An 18,085-nucleotide genomic window follows, 5' to 3' on the forward strand; every position below is an offset into this window, starting at 1 on the left:
ATTTGATAGCATCCATTTAATTCATCAAATTTTTTCAAATCTTATGCCAAGTTCTAAAAATTAATTAATGTGTACTGTTCTCCATGTCTTCGTCATCCACTTCTACTTTTACGCTATTATATCATATCAAGTTATATTGATAAAAATTACGTCCTCTGATTTGATGTGTCATACGATTAATCCAAAGTGCGTGTAAGTAAACAAAGTTCAATTTTTGTTTAATTTTTCGATGGTAAACAACTTATTTATTTCTGTGAAATTATAATTCTATTTATATCACGTACTTGACTCTCAAGTCTTTAAAATTCATGTTTAAGAATAAAAAATGCACTGATAGGTGCCACGTGTATTAAGAAAATTTAAAAGTAGTCTGTCTAGAGACGGATATTGATAATATATTTGGGCGCAAGTATATTCTCGTTGCTTTGTTTACTAGTCCGGGTTAATGCACTTGTTTGTAAAATTGCGCTACAGGCGACATATTTTTGTCCCTTTGAAGTAAACAGACATTTCAACATTAAAGATTTATTCGAGTTGTATTCTTGATTATTCTGGTGTAAACTTGTTTATTGCTATAAAAATATATCTCGTCATGATTTGATCAATAATAGTATTGTCTTATCTTATTAAATGTACTTGAAATTGGAAACCAAGAGAATAAAACCATAATATACCGATCAATGTCTTTCCCGATTCACTGAAACGAAAGTGAAATTTCTACTCTCATTTTGAAATTACTTTCATTTAATTCAGGGATTGTTCCTCTGAGGAGGAGGAATGGCGAGGAGGAGAGCGAGGAGGATCCTCCTCCTCAACTGAGGAGGAAAAGTTTTTTTTTGCTCAAAGGGCTATTTTTATCACAAAAATATCATTTTTAGCTAAAAACATTTTTTTCCTCAGTTGAGGAGGAGGATCCTCCTGCTCTCCTCCTCACCATTCCTCCTTCTCAGAGGAACAATCCCAATGAAACTTTAATTCAACCAAGTTCTACTAATTGAATATATTTTTTTTGTTAGAAGTTAAATTGATAGATTATATATATCAATGCAAGTTACAACATTTAGTCGTTTAAATTATAATTTTAAAAGTGTCATAAAAATTCCAAAGCAAAATTGAAACCGGTTGCAAATTATATAAACCGCTCTCTATAGTTATGCTAAGTTATGTATTTGCATAGTGAATTCCCAGAAAGTCCAAATATTTCGCTAGAAAAGTTGTTAGAAAAAAAACTGTTTTGATTCGTAAACCTAATTCGTTCCTTGACAGCCAGGGGAGATAAAAAGTCGCAATAGACGATCAAAGTAAGCCTACTGAAAAATTCCTTTACACATTTCCAGATGTATAGCATTCAGCCCTGTAGCTAGTCTGGCTAGGGGGTGATCGCATTTTCTACCTCTCTGCTATTTTTTGATCCAATGCCACAATTTGAAATTTTTGTGGATAAGGGGTAGACTCTAGATCTAAAAAAATTTGATCACGCTACAAGGCTAATATTATTCATATTTTCTAGATTATAAAGTGTAATTAGTCCTACATTGTTGATCGTCTTACAGGCAATCAATATAAAATGGTTTTGCGTATCTAGATTAATGTTCATCCATTTTAAAGCAACCCTTTAATAGTGTCTTGGCGCTTTCACCCAATATTGAACGGTTGACTGAAAATCGAGTAACATATTGATTCTATTAATTATAAAATATTAATAACATATCGCCTTTTGTCAAGCTGTAACGTTAATTTGATTTAACTGTACATTTTTGTAAACGAAATATTTGAGTTCAATAAGAAAGTATTATCGACAATAGATTCTATTTGTATTAAATTAAAATTAGGTACACTAGAAATTGTTATATAATGTTTGAATGGTGTGCCCCTGCTGATTGATTTTCTTATCAATAACTGAAATTGATAATCATTTATTTTCAATGCTTCATGATAGATAAAATGGTAATGGGGTATAAATAGCCGGATTAAAATATTTTGGTCAAACGAAGCGGATAAAAGTTTTTTTTGGTATTTTATTATTAAATCTGTTCGATAAAGACGATTTTTTTCGCTAAAGTTCTATTGTGTGTTTTTAAGCAGAATGTGTCAAACTACCGATCTTCAACGAGTGGAAAATGGTACGTTTAATTTAAAAAAGAAACACACTTTTGAAGGAATATAAGGAGATATTTTGAAATTATTCTTACTTGTTTAAAAGGTGCCAGTGAATCTGATAATCGACCAACAGTACTGGATGATATAGCACTACCGAAAAATGGGTTTTATATGGATGAAGCCATTTCTAAAACTAGTAAGTGCTAAATGGTGTAGATGAAAATAGAGGGGAAAATACATTTAAGTAAAAATGAGAATTACCACTAATTTACAACGTTTTTGTGTCTGTTTTTAAATTAGAGTTCGGTGTATTTAACTATGTTACAATTTTTCTTGGTGGATTAATATTGTTTGCAGTATTCGTAGAAACAGTTGGCACATCATTTATATTTTTGGTTTCTCAATGTGATTTAAATTTGACTGCTGGTGAAAAAGGCATATTGGGTGCTGTGTCCTTCATTGGCATAATTTGTTCATCTCATTTAATGGGATATTTGTCTGATACTAAAGGACGACGTAAAATCATTCTACCCACATTATTCACAGCTTTCCTTCTGTCCATCGCTTCATCACTCGTTCACAACTTTTACCTTTTGGCTACGTTGCGGTTTCTTAATGGATTTTTGTAAGTTGGAATTCTTATGACTTTTTAAAAATTGTAATCGTTTATGTAAATTTCCGGAGATGTGGGATCGCTAGAGTTGTAAAAAAATTTGAATTGAAAAACTTTTCATAATCAACTTCTTAAAAATGTACAATAAAATCTTATATTCATCATAACAATTAGCATATCAGGTGCATCTGCAACTATATACGCGTACTTGGGTGAATTCCACAATAGTTTACACAGGAGTCGCGCAATCATGGCATCTTCGGTAATATATGGTATTTCGTGTCCACTTTTACCTGTAATCGCCGGACTAGTTATCAATCACGATTGGAAATTTTACATTCCACTCATCGGCATTACATACAAGCCGTGGCGACTATATTTGGTTGTGTGCGGTTTACCAGGATTTCTTGCTGCTTTGATCACGCTATTTCTGCCAGAGAGTCCGAAATTCGTGCTCGGTCAAGGTGATAGTGCGAGTGCTTGGAAAATCTTACAAAAAATGAATCGCTGGAATAACGGCAGGAAATCACAACTGGAACAATTCGAAATCTACGAAGAAGAAGAATCCATTGAAAATCGACGTCGTATTTTGAAAGCAAAAGAGAGCCGATTTCCATTGTTGAAGTCTATTTGGAATCAAACAGCACCACTTTTTAAACCACCGCATTTGTACTCGACCCTTTTGATTTGTACCATTCAATTTGCAATTGGTATTATATGTTTCGGATTTGGCATGTTCTTTGCAGACATTTTGAATAAGATGGCTACAAATAGGGATAGTCTTAATCAGCGAATACCCATGTGTGATCTCATTAATAAGAAACCGCTCAATATGAGCGCATTCAACCAAAACGAAACTATTTGCAATGATGTACGTTAATTATGTTAACAAAGCTCGAAGAAATCTCTAAAAATCCAATTAATTTTACAAAATAGGTTTGCATCACGAAGATCAAGCTGGAAACATTGGAGAACGGAATCATTTTGGAAATATTGTTCGCCATAGGATGTGCTATTATTAGCTTGATCATCAACAAAGTCGGGAAGTTTCCAATTCTGCGTATGTGACCCAAAAATTTGAAATAATTATAAATTAAGCAGTCTATGTATTTCAGATGGATATCCATCCGAGATATTTTAGAATATCTGGATATTTAACGCAACTGCACAGAGACAGTGCTGTGTGCGTCGCAAATAGAATATACGGCATTCCGCTACACGAAAAACACAGACACAGTTTGACTGTGTACGTACGGCACTTGATACACATATACGAAGCGACATACCGTAGATTCTATGTGCGACGCACACAGAACTGTCTCTGTGCAGTTGCGTTAAATATCCAGCTATTCTAAAATATCTCGGATGGATATCCATCTGAAATACATAGACTGAAATTAAGTTTAAATGAAAGAAAAGCCGCCCATTTCATTTTTTTATGAATTTTTCCCAACGTTAGTTATCATTTCGATTGTTTGTGGGGGTAGCGGGATTATGTGCATGCTGACCAATATTCCATTCGTACAGACATACTCATTCGTTCTGCTTATGTGCGCTGGGTGGGGCATGAATGTGATTAATTCAGCTACGGTTGAAATTTATCCAACCGCTTTAAGGTAAACGTATGTGATTCCGACCCATTTGCACCTTGATTAATTTATTTATTTCTCTTTTTATAGAGCGATGGCTGTTTGCATTTCTTTGATGTTTGGCCGATTGGGAGGCGTTTTTGGAGCAAACCTAATGGCTCATCTTATAGGAAGTCATTGTGAATTGGTTTTCTATTTGTCTGGATCAAGTGTGATAGGTGATTTTATAATCAATAAATTTTGACCCGTTTCTATAACTTATTTTAAAATTGAAAATATTTCATATTTTGTACAGCTGTGGGCCTATTCGCATTTTTCATTCCGCATATCCATGAAAGAGTCAAGAAAGTGGATTCATAACTTTGCAAATAATACTTACCATTAGCATTGAAATTAATTGGAATGTCATTTGCGCTTGAGTGGAATAAAACGCGCCGGCCATCAAAACCCGAAATGAAAGTAAACATCTGCCTTTGCCTCTTTAATTTTGGAACGTAAAAAACAAATAATAGATAATGTACTTGATAATGTAATGTTGCCTTAATTTATGCAATTAAAAGTTTCTAGTCAGTATACATACAATAAAACATTTTTTTATTGAAAATAAATCTCAATAAGCTATGACGGTTTCATCGATTGTGTTTAAAAATGTGTATAATATAAGAGCACATTCGCAATTTAATCATTTACCATTCATGGTTTAATGAAAAGGATTTATTTGAGGCTTAAACTTCGGAATTATGTTCACGATGGCAGTTAAAATTCAAGGGCTGTTACTTATATTTCTGACTTACGGTATTTTTAGTGATACATGATGCAAACCATTGTCACATTCGAAAAGTGTGACACTTTTTAGTGATAATTTTCGTACAATGATTTATTACGACTTTCGACGTGGATTATCAAGACAAGAGTGTATCGATCAACTTGTTTCGACTTTTGGCGATGAAGCACCATCCTTCAGCACTGTGAAAAACTGGTACAACTCGTTTAAAGCCAATACGACTTCAGTAACGCGTATTAGAACAATTCACGCTTCGTGTATACTCGGCACATCATTGCTGCTTTACGGAATATCGGCCGTTGAGTTCACTGCGAACTGTCGTGTATCTAATGCATGTGTTTGCTCACAGCCACACACAGTCAAAGAAAGTTCGCACAAAAGAGAATGAAACATTTACATATGGCTACTTGATGTTTTTTACCCATGTCGTAGTGAATTCTACTGTTGATATTCGCCTGAGCAGCGAAAATCTGCCGAGTGTATACGAAGCGTGAATTCTTCTAAACGGGTAGTAAAAGTCGTATTGGCTTTAAATGAGAATTAATTCAATCGTGGCCGTGGTTCGCTCAAAGACGAGCCCCACGAAGGTCGTCCAAAATCAGTTGTTGTTCCACAAAACATCGATGCTGTAAGAAACATGATAATGGAAGATCGTCATTTGACATACCGTGAGATTGAGGCATCTTTGGGAATTTCTGTTAAAAGTATATACACGATTTTGCATGAATATTTGGCCGTGGAAAAAATTTGCTCGCGTTGTATCCCACATAAATTGAACGATGATCAAAAAATGTCTCCTGTGAATTGGTGTAAAGAAATGCTCAATAAATTCAATCGAGGTGCATCAAATTTGGTGTATGGCATCGTCACAGGTGACGAATCATGGATATATGCGTATGAGCCTGAAACAAAACAGCAGTCGCCTGTATGGGCTTTTCAAAGTGAAGATAACCCAACGAAAGTTGATCGAGCAAGAAGCACTTTGAAGCAAATGGTCGCCTGTTTTTTTCACGATAAATGGACATGTAGCAACCGTTCCACTAGAGGATCGTAGGACTGTCAATTCTGATTGGTACACCACCATTTGTTTGCCCAAAGTGTTTGTTGAACTGAGAAAAAACAACCGCCGTCGCACAATAATTCTTCATCATGATAATGCGAGCTCTCACACATCTCATCAAACAACTGAATATTTGACCACTCAAAAGTTCGAATTGAAGGGTCATCCAATTGATGGGTAAACTACGTGGTCAACGATTTTCGACGCTCGAAGAAGCAGTTCATGCGTTCAAAACATTATGACAAATAGTTCAAGCGAAAGCAAAAGTGTATCGATCATCGTGGAGAGTACTTTGAAAAACAATCAAGCCATTTTCAATGATAAATTATTGTTTTTTCATTATTAGGCCAGAAATATAAGTAACAGCCTACGTAGAACTCTATATTTGTAGATACTATGACTATGCGAAAATGATTTAAATTTCGTAAAAACTCTACCAAATCTAAAGAATTTTATTCCTGAAAACCCTAGCAAATCAAAAGAATTTTCCCAAAAATCCATTCCGTCTAGTGCAAACACCTTCTCGGATAGAGTAAATTTGTAAAGAGGTAATTGAAATTTCGTTAAAAAAATTAAATTAAAAATGATAAAAAAGTAACAAAATAAGAATAAGTAAATAAATAAATAAATAAATAAATAATTCAATAAATAATAAATAATTAAATAAAATAAAATAAATAATTGAATAAATAGACAAATAATAAAAAATAATAATAAAATAAAATATTTTATGATGAAAGATGGATCACGAGAATGGAAAACAAGCAGTTTACAAATATATAAATGACGAAAATGAAAAAAACGAGATGAATAAATAGAAACATAAATAAAAGTATTGAATAAATGTAAAAAAATTAATTGGAATCGGAAGAATCAGTTTTGTGTGTGCATTTTTTTCCACATTGTGTACACAAAACCGTCATGGTTGATTGTTCACCGCAAACGTTTTTGTTACATTTGCCACAACAAGTTTTTGTTTTTCGACCGAGTGAAGCTGGACATAAATAACATCGACGTCTTTGAGATGATGAGTTTGTCGATGGTTCTTCAGAGACTTCTGGAATGCTCAAATGTTGGCGAACTTGATTCAAAAGTACTTGATGTTCCATGTCCATGCCACGAGTCGATCTGCGAGCAATTTGATCGTAAACCAATGATTCAGACAGTTCAAGTAGAAATTTTTGTACTTGTACAAAGTTTAACTCAATAAAGTATGTAACATAATTTATGTTACTTTCGTAATTTATATTGCGAACTCAAAAAAAGCCTTCCACTAACAGATCTAAATGAAATATTCGTTCACCAAAGAAAATAAGAAAACTGAACGGACGTTTTATTGCTACTATTTCATATGTATTATACACGAGTCCGTTGGCTTTGTGGTCGCGACCGCATTAGTATGCGCAGTCATCACACATTGAATTTTTTTTGGACATACGCACCACCTATACGGCTGCGCTACTGTGTCCGATCTTCACTTATGTGCAGCTATTGAATTCGTATAAAACCATTGGAGACAGGAAACAATAAAAAAATTAGAATTTGTTTGCAAAATTTTCTCTAAATACATGGATTTCCATACATTTTGTATGGTGGGCCTGAGAGGCCCATACTGTCTGGTTGAAGTGAGATTTTGGTTTTTGTCGAATAGCAATTTTTTATAATTTAATATTTTACCGTTATATATTTTTTTATTTATGTATGGATATCATTAGCTTAACGCGCAAGTTTCAAGAAAATTGATTTAGTAGTTTGGATTTTATTAAATTTTTTATGAGTTGCTGGGCCTCATAGACCCATTCTGTCTGCAGGAGGGTTAATAGCATACTTTGTAAGCAGTCTGCATTCAATAGATCTTTGCATTTTTCATGGCATTTAACTCCGCATTCAGTGCATCTAACACCTTGCCTTGCAATATCACAAAGCAGACCTTCACATTCGTAGATGATGTTGCTATCCACAGCACAAAATTATGTGGTGTCGTAGATGATATTGGATATATAAGTGCTTGCAATGATTTTTATACACATGCATTTTCTATGACGATGAATTTTCCCAAAGCAAGAGAAAGTCCAAATCGTAATCATTGCATTCCAAATATCATCGTCATGGTTGAGCACGAACACATTTCCGGTGTTGTAATGATTAAATTTACGACGTTGGGGGTGGTGCAATTTATTTAACGCGTATATTTAAAAATGTCGATAGGCAAGGAGAATTTAACGCATTTTTTCATCAAAATGAAATGCCAATGAAATTTTTTTCGCGCGATAGTACGTGGTCATTTGTAAAAGGATAGTAATAAAAATTCGATTAAATATTATATTAAATATGTTGACTAAAAATCGTGAAAGAGCTCAGTGCAGTAATACTAAAGGTATTCAGTTTTAATTCTACATGCGAATAAAAAAAAAACTTTTATCTAAAACCTAAAACTATATTGATTGTTTGTTTCTGTTTTATTGTAATTCTAATCATCTAAATGAGAAAAATCTGATGAAAAAATCATTTTGATAACAAACAGTATTCGTTATATAAATAATCATATTTTTAGCAAAAAATAAAATTCATTTATAAATTTCAATTTAAAGGTGAAATCAATATTTTTAATATATTGTAAGTAATAATTTTCCCTTAAATTATAATTGTTATAAACAGAAAAAAGAAAATTCCTTATCATAGAAATAATCAATTCAAACGATTATGATGTTTATTTAATATAACTGAAGCGGCATGCTTATGTTAAAGAATTCATGCAATTCAATTGATTAAACTTATTTATACTATCCTGTTCATTAAATAATAACACTATAGAATAATATTATCTATTCTTCGGAGCTACGAAATCAAATTATGATGACATGACTGCTGATACTTGAACATTAGTCATATGCATTTGATGATGACAAACTTATTTTTCATCACATTCAACAAACTATTTACAATATTCTTTTACGTAGATTTTAAAACAATTGTTTCATAAAAAAAATTCGCATGTACGGAATACCAAAAAAAAAATACTTTACCCATGTGCAGCATATCCTTGTATAGGACTGAAAATACATACCAATTCTTCATCATTAAGAGTTGCCCGCGGAACAGCTGATGTTAAACCTGCGTTGCCTTTTGTTGCGGCCATTGTCTAGATTCATTCAAAACATAAAAACACGTGCATGAGAAAAAAGGCGACTCATCACCTTGATTTTCGGATGAAAATGCCAGCATTCTCAGATTAGAATGCCAATTCAGAAAAATTGAAATTTCAGTAAAACAATTGAATAAAATAAATTTTAAGTTGAGCGGCTACAAACTAAAGTATAATGCAAGCTATTCATTTTTTCATCGATGGCAACTCTCTATTGAAACAGCACTGCATATAATTCAAATTTGAACTAATATAGCAATAAGCATAGAATGAACGAACAATTTCTACCAACAGCAAAAGAAAACAAAAACGAAAAAAAACGAATCATTGCTGATTGCTCTCAATGCAGCAATAATTTCAAAGAGAAAAGATTAATGAATTTAAATAAACTTCCCACAAATACATTATTAACATATTATTTGAAAACTAACAAAATTAATTGAAGCGAATATAATATTAAGCCATCGTATAATAGGAAAATGGGAACCATATTCGTTACCATGCTAATAAACAAGAAAACAAAATGTTGGGGGTTTTTCTTAAAAAAACCACTGGTCGATATTAAATATTTTGCTAGAAATATATTCTCTACTATGTGCTATTTTTTCTACACAACAATTTTCATTTTCTTAAAGCTAAATTTTTTCTGAATAAAGTAAAATAAAAAACAAATCAATTTCAAATCTTCAATTGAAGTTGAATTTATTTGAATATAAAAATAATATTTTAATTTCATGTATAAAAAATGTTAAAAACAATGGCTTTGTTGTTTTAAAAACAATTCAACTGAGTTTTAAATTTCAAGTGGTGCTGTCGGCTCTTGTTCACCTTCCAGAGGTGTATCTATGATCAATTTTTTACGTTCTCCGGTTTTTCGGATATAGTATTGACGGCAGTGAATCTCGTCTGTTAGCGTAACTTGTTCTACAGCACAACTAACGATCGGTGTATATAATTCCCAGCATTTTTTTTTATTATGGGTTGCATACCATTTGGTTATATAATTATCGGTGAAATCGTTGTGTGGATTCATATGTTTCACGAAATCAAGTACTTTTCGCATATTCAAGATACATTGGCAGCTGTTTACAGCCCTATTGCGGTTGTCTAGAGTGGGCTCCATTAATTCAATACAAGAATTCCAAATTTTTGTTGAATTCTTCGTATATATACTACCAGTTACTATCTTAGATACAGTTTCCCCTAGCAAAAAAGAATCATCGCTTGCAGATCTATAATTACCAGTGTGACTTGGTCTAATATGATCTGGGGAAGATGAAACGACCGGATTGCAGCTGATAAGCAGTCCATATTGGTTTTGTGCTGTGAAGAAATTCTTGGCTTAGTTTTTATGGTCTTCAACAACTCAAACGAATTGATTATACTTACGAGCACAAAAGCTCACTGGTGCTCCAAAGACGACAACAAAAGAAATTAACACAATCGTTTTCATTTTTCAAAGGCAACTATAATTACTGTTGTCTATACTAGTTGTTGAACCTTTTATACTCATTTCGAATGATCGTTAGTGTGTAGAAAATATTCATAGTTTTGTTGATAAGATGTATTGAAAACTGCTGAGATGCAAAATTAGTATAAATATTACTGTTTATTGGAATTTGTACCGAAAAATTGCATTTGCAATATACAAAGCACACAACCATAGATTCTGACGAGGGTCCATAGGGTCCATATTACCCCCCCCCCCACTGGAAACCGTCTCAAAAATTACCCCCCTACATTTTTAAAAACAATTCAATTACCCCCTTGATATTTGATCATATTTTGTCTTCATTAATTCAGCATTTTTCGAATCAAGTTGAATGTTCCATTCATATCAACTTTGAAACAGGTTATACCCCCCAGATTTTTCGATTTTTTTCTGAAATTACCCCCCCCTCCCCTAAAATCCAAGACGTCAGAACCTATGCACACAACATTTTTCCATTGATTCAATTATCATTTACCAATTTGAGATGGATGTATGGATGTATGGATTATAGTGGGGAGAAAGACTCAAAAGAGAAAATCTCGTCGCGAAGGTCAAGGACCTATTGCAAAGCTACCCGTGGAGAAAGAGTAAAACAGCTCGTTCCTACCGATTGATAATAAAATCATCCATAGGTTTAATGTTGCGACACTATTACGTGGGTTGTGTTACATTAAAAGTATCGTTCCCTGTAACTTGTCTATCGTTATTTAGTAAAGTGGGGGTGTCCCTCAGTTGAGAGAATCTACCCGACTCTTTGATGAAGCTAAAAAATTTTGAAATATCAAATTTTAAGACTTCCTCTGGATTGATCGTCCCCTTACCAAAAATAGTAACTCTGGTACGATCTAGTTGTGTACATGTGCACAGGAAATGAATTGAGGTTTCCTCATTTCTTCCGCAAAGGTCACAATCTGGATCATCCCTAACTCCAATGCGCTTCAAGTGTGCATTCAGTCTAATATGACCTGTTAGGATACCTATGGTATAACTTAGTTTTATTTTACTTAAACTAAGTAGTTGTGATGCAATCTTTTTACTAGGTGTCGTTAGAAAACTTCTAGTTGTTGAGCATGTATTTGTGTTACGCCATCGTATGATAATACTTTCCTGTAACCATTTGTTACATATGTTCCTACATTTCCTTTCGTTCCAAGGAAGAAAGGGTTCGGGACCATATGCTCTTTGCGAAGCACCTTTTTTGGCTAAAATGGCCGCCCTCATTTGTCCCTGAGTTTGGGTTTGAGGTGAAATCCATTTTAGGGTTACTTCCCTACGTTGCGCTATCTGCGTTAGTAATGTAATACAGTCTAACACAAGTTTGGTGTCCACTTTGAAGTCGTTTAATGCTTTAATAGCATACAAACTCTCCGTGTGAATCACTATGGGTGATGTGCTGAGATTGTCATTTGCTATTTCTATACTGCAGTTTAGAATAGCAGACAACTCAGCCTGTGAAATATCAGCATATAGGCCAAGGTATCCACAGTATTCCGTATCTGTGCTTTCATTCCAAAAGCCATATCCAGATCCAATTATGTTTACTGAAGTATCTGTAAACCATCTATCGATTTGTGTGACAGTAGGCCTTTCCTCCATCATTTCTGCCTCCCTTGTCGGTAAAATTACACGATAAGGTTTTTCGAAATATAATGCAGGTGGATTCCTGTCGCTTGGAGCTTGTAGGAACGGTTCATAAGAATACAATCTCTCTATAGCATTCGAGTGATTGTAGTGCCGTACTCTTTCCAAGTTTATGATTGTTCTTAACCGAAATGCTGTTATTTGTGCCTCGGCTGTGATGAATTTGTCCAATGGTGGAATATTTAGCAAAGTTTCCAGTGCTACTTGTGGTGCACTTTTGGCAGCTCCTGTTATTGCCATACACACAACCCTCTGAAGATGGCAAAGAGCTTTCTGTGCCATCGCCGATGTAGTGCCTTTCCACCATATGAACGATCCATACGATATCATTGGTCTAACAATTGCTGTATGAAGCCACAGGAGGTTTGTTGGGTTTAGCCCCCAATTCCTTCCTATTGCCCTTCTACAAGCCCAGAAGACCCTTATACATTAGTTAATGCGGTATTCAAGGTGATTACTCCAGTTGATTTTGAGATAATCAAGAATCAAGCAATCGCGAAACAGAAACCGCTGCAAGCACAGCTGATCGAGCAATTAATTCCGCTGATAATAATGTCAAAAATGTCGACAGACGTCAATATCTCTCTAACACTCTTATTTTTCACGTGTCTAATGACTCTGTGCAATCTGGAAGACTGATTGATTATGATTTAATCATATTAAATTTTAGTTCAAAGTTACTTTCGAATTAAAATGCAATCGCGACGTAGACAAAAAACAACACCGATTTTGCAACCAATGGATTTAGTAAATACGAATATGAAACGTATTTATACTTTCGAAAGAATTGAATAAAAAGCAGAATTAAAAGCAAAAAACTATTACTGAATGCATCTGGTTTTTCTTCTCTTTATTTAATTTAAAATATAAAATTCCGGGGTTCAGAGAAATGAATTTCATACATAAAATATGTATTTGTTTTGTTTGCTTTTTTGTTGTTGTCGCGTGTTTCCTCCATTTCTTCTATTTTCTAGTAACAAATTTTCACGATGAAATTCCTTGTCATACTACTTCGAAAAACAAAATAATAACCTGAAACATGAATCGAACAACAATGTCCAATACAAAAAAAAATGGTCAGAAAGAATTATTCCAACAAAAGAAACTACAACTCTTCTGAGTAAAAAAATGTTGTTTGTTCGTTTCTTTTGTCCTTTTTTTCGGTTGAAACAACATCATCATTAGGTAGCATCGCTTATACATTATTTAAACCTTTGCCCTTTGAACTCTATTTTACTTGCACACATTTTTTAGATTTTCGTTCCTCCATCTTTAAATACTTTGTGTGAATTTAAAATGTATTGCAGCGTTCTTTTATTTTCAGTATTTAAGTCAGTCTTTACTTATCATTGAAACATAAAGGACCTTATACTCCTCGAATTTTTTACATTAGGTAGTAGAAATTTCGGTTTTATTAAAGTGCCTTGACGCAAACATTCAAAATGTAAGCTATTAATTCAAAAAATAGTAAATATCAGAGGTGTCAAATGGACATCTCGGACAAAAACATTTTTTTTTTTTGTAAATTATTATATGGGAATATTTTTGTTCGAGTTGTCCGTTTGCCACCTCTGTTAAATTTTGAATACCAAATTTCGTGCAACTAGTAATCTATTGTTTCATTAAAATTGATATTTTTCAGGCAGTTATTGTTCGTTGCACTGATATTCTATTTTATTTCATCATCAACATCACGGGAATTTGTCCTTGATCTTTATAATCAAAATGCATCATCTATAGAGTTGAATACTAGAAGCATTTGTAAATGCAAAGCAAAGATTACAAGACTCAACGTGTACAACAGTTCGTTGACAGTACTACCAAGTCGTTTCCTAAAAAATTGTATTGGACTAGACGATCTGAATCTATCGGGTAATAAAATTGTGGAAGTTAAACACGACACATTCGAAAATTTAACTGATTTGAATGGCTTAGATTTGTCATTTAATCAACTCACCATATTGCCCAAAGTCCTATTCAAATCGTTAGTGAATTTGCTGTCATTGAAGTTGCAGGGAAATCAAATCCAAATAGTTGATTCAGATCTCTTTTTTCATAATATATATTTGTATACCTTATACATAAATAACAACAGCCTTAACGTTATTCAGCCAAAATCATTTCGTAATAATCTTTATCTTTCGAATTTGCATGTTAACGACAATCGTAACCTAAGTAATATTGATTTATTTCCTGAGGACCGCGAGACTCTCGAATTATTAGAATTATCCAATTGTGGGTTTTCTCAACTTTACATCCCCAAAAATGTTGAAGAAATTGATGCAAGCTTTAATGAAATAAATTCAGTTACGGCTCACCCCGAAAGTGTATTGAAAAATTTGAAAATTGATCATAATTCTTTGGCCAATTTAGCACGTTTACCACGATTAGACAAATTAAAGTTATTGATTATTCCCATAAATGCCATCGAATTCTTTGATTTCCATGATCTTTCACGTTTCAAAAATATACGGTTGTTGTCGATAGACCTAAATCCAAAACAAAATATTAGTGCGGCTGACATAAAAACAATTTTACCATTACTCAGTGATTTGTACATAAATTCTCCTGGCATAAGCATCGAAAATAAAAAACGAATTTGGTACGATTTCAAACGCAACGGAATTAGTGTTGTTATTAATTTCGATAGATCGATTGAACGATATTTTGACGAAAACACTGAGGATGAAGAGGAATGTTAGAATAGGTGCATAGTTATAGAAAAAATGTAACCAAATGAAATTAAATTGTAAACAATTCTTTTTTACGGAGAAATATAGTAGGCATTTTAGCTTGTAAAATGTATCAAAACATTCAATAAAATACAGTTCGCTTGGAACAAAACTGAAAAAATGATAATAGCAAAACAACATGTATATATCTTGTGAATCTAATTGATACGGTCTTTGTGTTCGATTTTTTGCTTCAGTTTGGAGGATACAGACGAGCTCAAATAACAGAAAAAAAGTCTCGAAATAAAAATGACGAGATGACAAAAAATGGTGAAAAAACACAGTCTATGTATTTCAGATGGATATCCATCCGAGATATTTTAGAATATCTGGATATTCAACGCAACTGCACAGCGCTAGAACTGATGCGTCGCAAATAGAATCTACGGTATGTCGCGACGTATATGTGTATCAAGTGCCGCACGTACACAGTCACACTGTCTCTGTATTTTTCGTGTAGCAACATACCGTAGATTATATGTGCGACGCACACAGCTCTGGCTCTGTGCAGTCGCGTTAAATATCCAGATATTCTAAAATATCTCGGATGGATATCCATCCGAAATACCGGGTAGGAATATCAAAAGCAAGCACTCAAAAAAACTTACTCCTAGCGCCACCAACCTATAAGCTATGTATTGTGAGAGCCAACTTCAGACAGATCGTATATATGTGACAAATATTTTTTGACATTTGTAAAACCGGCAATTACGTGTTTGTGTTTCAACTATAAACATTAAACATGCGAAAAGTAATTTTGCTTTCTTTATTTATCAATCATCATTTTACTGTGACTTTTTTTCTTAATCTTTACATTCTTATTTTTTTTGATTTATTATTGGTTGTTTTTTTGTGCTTTACTTTCATTTTTTTCCTGAAATTTTGAAGTGTGGAATGTGCGAAAAATCGTTCATTCGTTTACAAACTTTGAGGGAACACGTCGAAAATGTTCACCAGCCAATGAAGAAAAAATTAAAATGCCCGAATTGCGACAGTTTATTGGTTTGATAAAAATAATCAGAAGTTGCCGAATCAGCTGTTGCTGAACCAGCTGTTGACAATACACAACTTTGTTGAGTGAATGCTTTTGATAATTCGACTTGTTAAAACGATGCATTCACACTTTTTATTGCCGATCAATATTTTTTTATGAATAAAACATATTTTCAAATGATTGGTAATCATGATATTCATTAAATTAACCACTAGAAACATATTTGTGGATTAATTTCGTTTTGATATTAGAATAGTAATCGATACGAAAGTAGATGGCGGTAGGATGTAAAACTCTTTTTGCAAAAGTGACATTTCAGTACAAAATACGTTTTGATATTCCTACCCGATTAAACGTTCTCGTGACACATCCAAAAGTCAAAATTCAGAAGAAAACGTCTCTTCTATAATTATATGAATTTTAAGTTCAAAGCATTAAAATGTTCATTATAAAATAATGTTTGGGCCGGCATCGATCGAAGTAAAGTTTTAAGTATATCATTTGCGGACTGCGCTGTGGAAACATTAACTGATAGCATCGGACTGTATCAATTTTCCAGTTTACGTGAACTAGAGATACCCAAGGGGGGTATTTTAAACTTCCAAGAAGATATTTTCCGGAATAATAAACAGTTGGAGCGACTTATACTTCCGTTCAATCTTTTGGGCGAAGGAGAAATTCCATCAAATTTATTTCGACACACCCCCGTTTTAAGGGAATTAAATTTATTCCACAATAATATATTTTCTCTTGATTTAGAAATATTTGAAACTTTACCGAAAGTGGAGATCCTCAATTTATCGCACAATTGGATTTCAAATCTTCAATCATCATCGCTTGAAATGATGAAAGAGCTGCAGCTTTTAGACTTGACTGATAATGTAATTCATGCAATCCCAAAAGATTTTCTCATGAACAAGAAGAACATTAAACATTTGGCATTGGATGACAATATAATAACGCGCATGGAATGCGAATTACTCGAAACAATGTCAGATTTTGGGTCAGTGAATGTTACGATAAACACTTTGAAAGAACTGGATGCGAGTTGTATAACGAACAGAAATTTGGAAATTATTATTGAACCGATCGATTCTCCACTTACCTTTCGAAGGGTCGGAGATGGTTTCGAATGGATATTCAGCAAAGTTAATTTCGATAATCTTCGTTATTTGAATTTATCGCGCACTAAAATAGAGAATGTTTCAGCGATAATCCAGCAAGCTAGTCCGGACCTTTTAACACTTGATATATCATATCACTTTGTGGGCGAACTAAAAGAAAGTACATTTGAGCGTTTCGTCAATTTGAAGAATTTATGTTTGCGACAAACGGGTTTCGCCAATTTTCAATTCACTACTTTTTACCATCAACTGAATTTGGAGTCTTTGGACATTTCATACAATCAATTGAATGCCATTGATTTTTCGTTATTTTTACGAAATTTTCGGAATTTAACATGGCTGAATTTAGAAGGGAACAAACTAACCGAAATAGACACAGTGACGCATTTAAATTTCCCCAAACTGTCCACATTAGGCATATCGAGAAATAGTTTCTCATGTCATTATTTAGCAGAGTTTTTAAAACAGTGGCATAATATAACATTAATATTTAATCCATCAGGAAAAATACATATGGGTGAGTAGTGTGAAATTGTAGGTTTAATCCACGTTTCTTAGTATTAGTGTACACACACACACACACGCACAACATTTCTTAGTATTTTTGCACACATACACATACACACACACACACACACTGTAAAATCGGTTTTGACCACACCCCAAAACAACTTTTTTTCTCTCTCTCTCAACTCGTTAACTGATCAATCAACCTTAAATGATCAATCCACGCCCCAAAACAACTATTTTCTCTCTCTCTCTCCACGCTCTCAAAACAAGTTTTGATCAAGATCAACGTCTCTGCTTAGTG

General features: G+C 33.5%; 3 protein-coding genes across 3 annotated transcripts; 2 read left to right on the forward strand and 1 right to left on the reverse strand.

Moving 5' to 3' along the window:
* The first annotated feature begins 2,086 nt into the window (after positions 1 to 2,086).
* Positions 2,087 to 4,745, forward strand: LOC116344925 (synaptic vesicle glycoprotein 2B-like). Its single transcript, XM_031773788.1, has 8 exons — positions 2,087 to 2,123; positions 2,204 to 2,296; positions 2,401 to 2,725; positions 2,888 to 3,584; positions 3,650 to 3,773; positions 4,173 to 4,329; positions 4,393 to 4,520; positions 4,598 to 4,745. Exons 1-8 carry the CDS (start codon positions 2,087 to 2,089, stop codon positions 4,660 to 4,662), a joined length of 1,626 nt encoding a protein of 541 aa, XP_031629648.1. The 3' UTR covers positions 4,663 to 4,745.
* A 6,689-nt stretch (positions 4,746 to 11,434) lies between these two features.
* Positions 11,435 to 12,754, reverse strand: LOC116344926. Its single transcript, XM_031773789.1, has one exon. The coding sequence runs from the start codon at positions 12,752 to 12,754 to the stop codon at positions 11,435 to 11,437; it is 1,320 nt and encodes a 439-aa protein (XP_031629649.1).
* A 363-nt stretch (positions 12,755 to 13,117) lies between these two features.
* On the forward strand, positions 13,118 to 15,320 carry LOC116344927 (toll-like receptor 2). Its single transcript, XM_031773790.1, has 3 exons — positions 13,118 to 13,171; positions 13,818 to 13,868; positions 14,071 to 15,320. Exons 1-3 carry the CDS (start codon positions 13,118 to 13,120, stop codon positions 15,124 to 15,126), a joined length of 1,161 nt encoding a protein of 386 aa, XP_031629650.1. The 3' UTR covers positions 15,127 to 15,320.
* Positions 15,321 to 18,085: the final 2,765 nt, after the last annotated feature.

This window comes from Contarinia nasturtii, unplaced genomic scaffold (assembly GCF_009176525.2).
Source record: "Contarinia nasturtii isolate CC-2019 unplaced genomic scaffold, AAFC_CNas_1.1 Cnas_scaffold_1182, whole genome shotgun sequence".
NCBI lineage: Eukaryota > Metazoa > Arthropoda > Insecta > Diptera > Cecidomyiidae > Contarinia > Contarinia nasturtii.

Coding starts and splice junctions, on each gene's coding strand:
- LOC116344925 (XM_031773788.1), top strand. CDS start 2,087: ATGTGTCAAACTACCGATCTTCAACGAGTGGAAAATG. Junction 2,297..2,400: donor TGAAGCCATTTCTAAAACTA/GTAAGTGCTAAA, acceptor TTTTTAAATTAG/AGTTCGGTGTATTTAACTAT. Junction 3,585..3,649: donor ACGAAACTATTTGCAATGAT/GTACGTTAATTA, acceptor TTTACAAAATAG/GTTTGCATCACGAAGATCAA.
- LOC116344926 (XM_031773789.1), bottom strand. CDS start 12,754: ATGATATCGTATGGATCGTTCATATGGTGGAAAGGCACTACATCGGCG.
- LOC116344927 (XM_031773790.1), top strand. CDS start 13,118: ATGCAATCGCGACGTAGACAAAAAACAACACCGATTTTGCAACCAATG. Junction 13,172..13,817: donor TTTTGCAACCAATGGATTTA/GTAAATACGAAT, acceptor TTTTTACATTAG/GTAGTAGAAATTTCGGTTTT. Junction 13,869..14,070: donor TTGACGCAAACATTCAAAAT/GTAAGCTATTAA, acceptor TTTTTCAGGCAG/TTATTGTTCGTTGCACTGAT.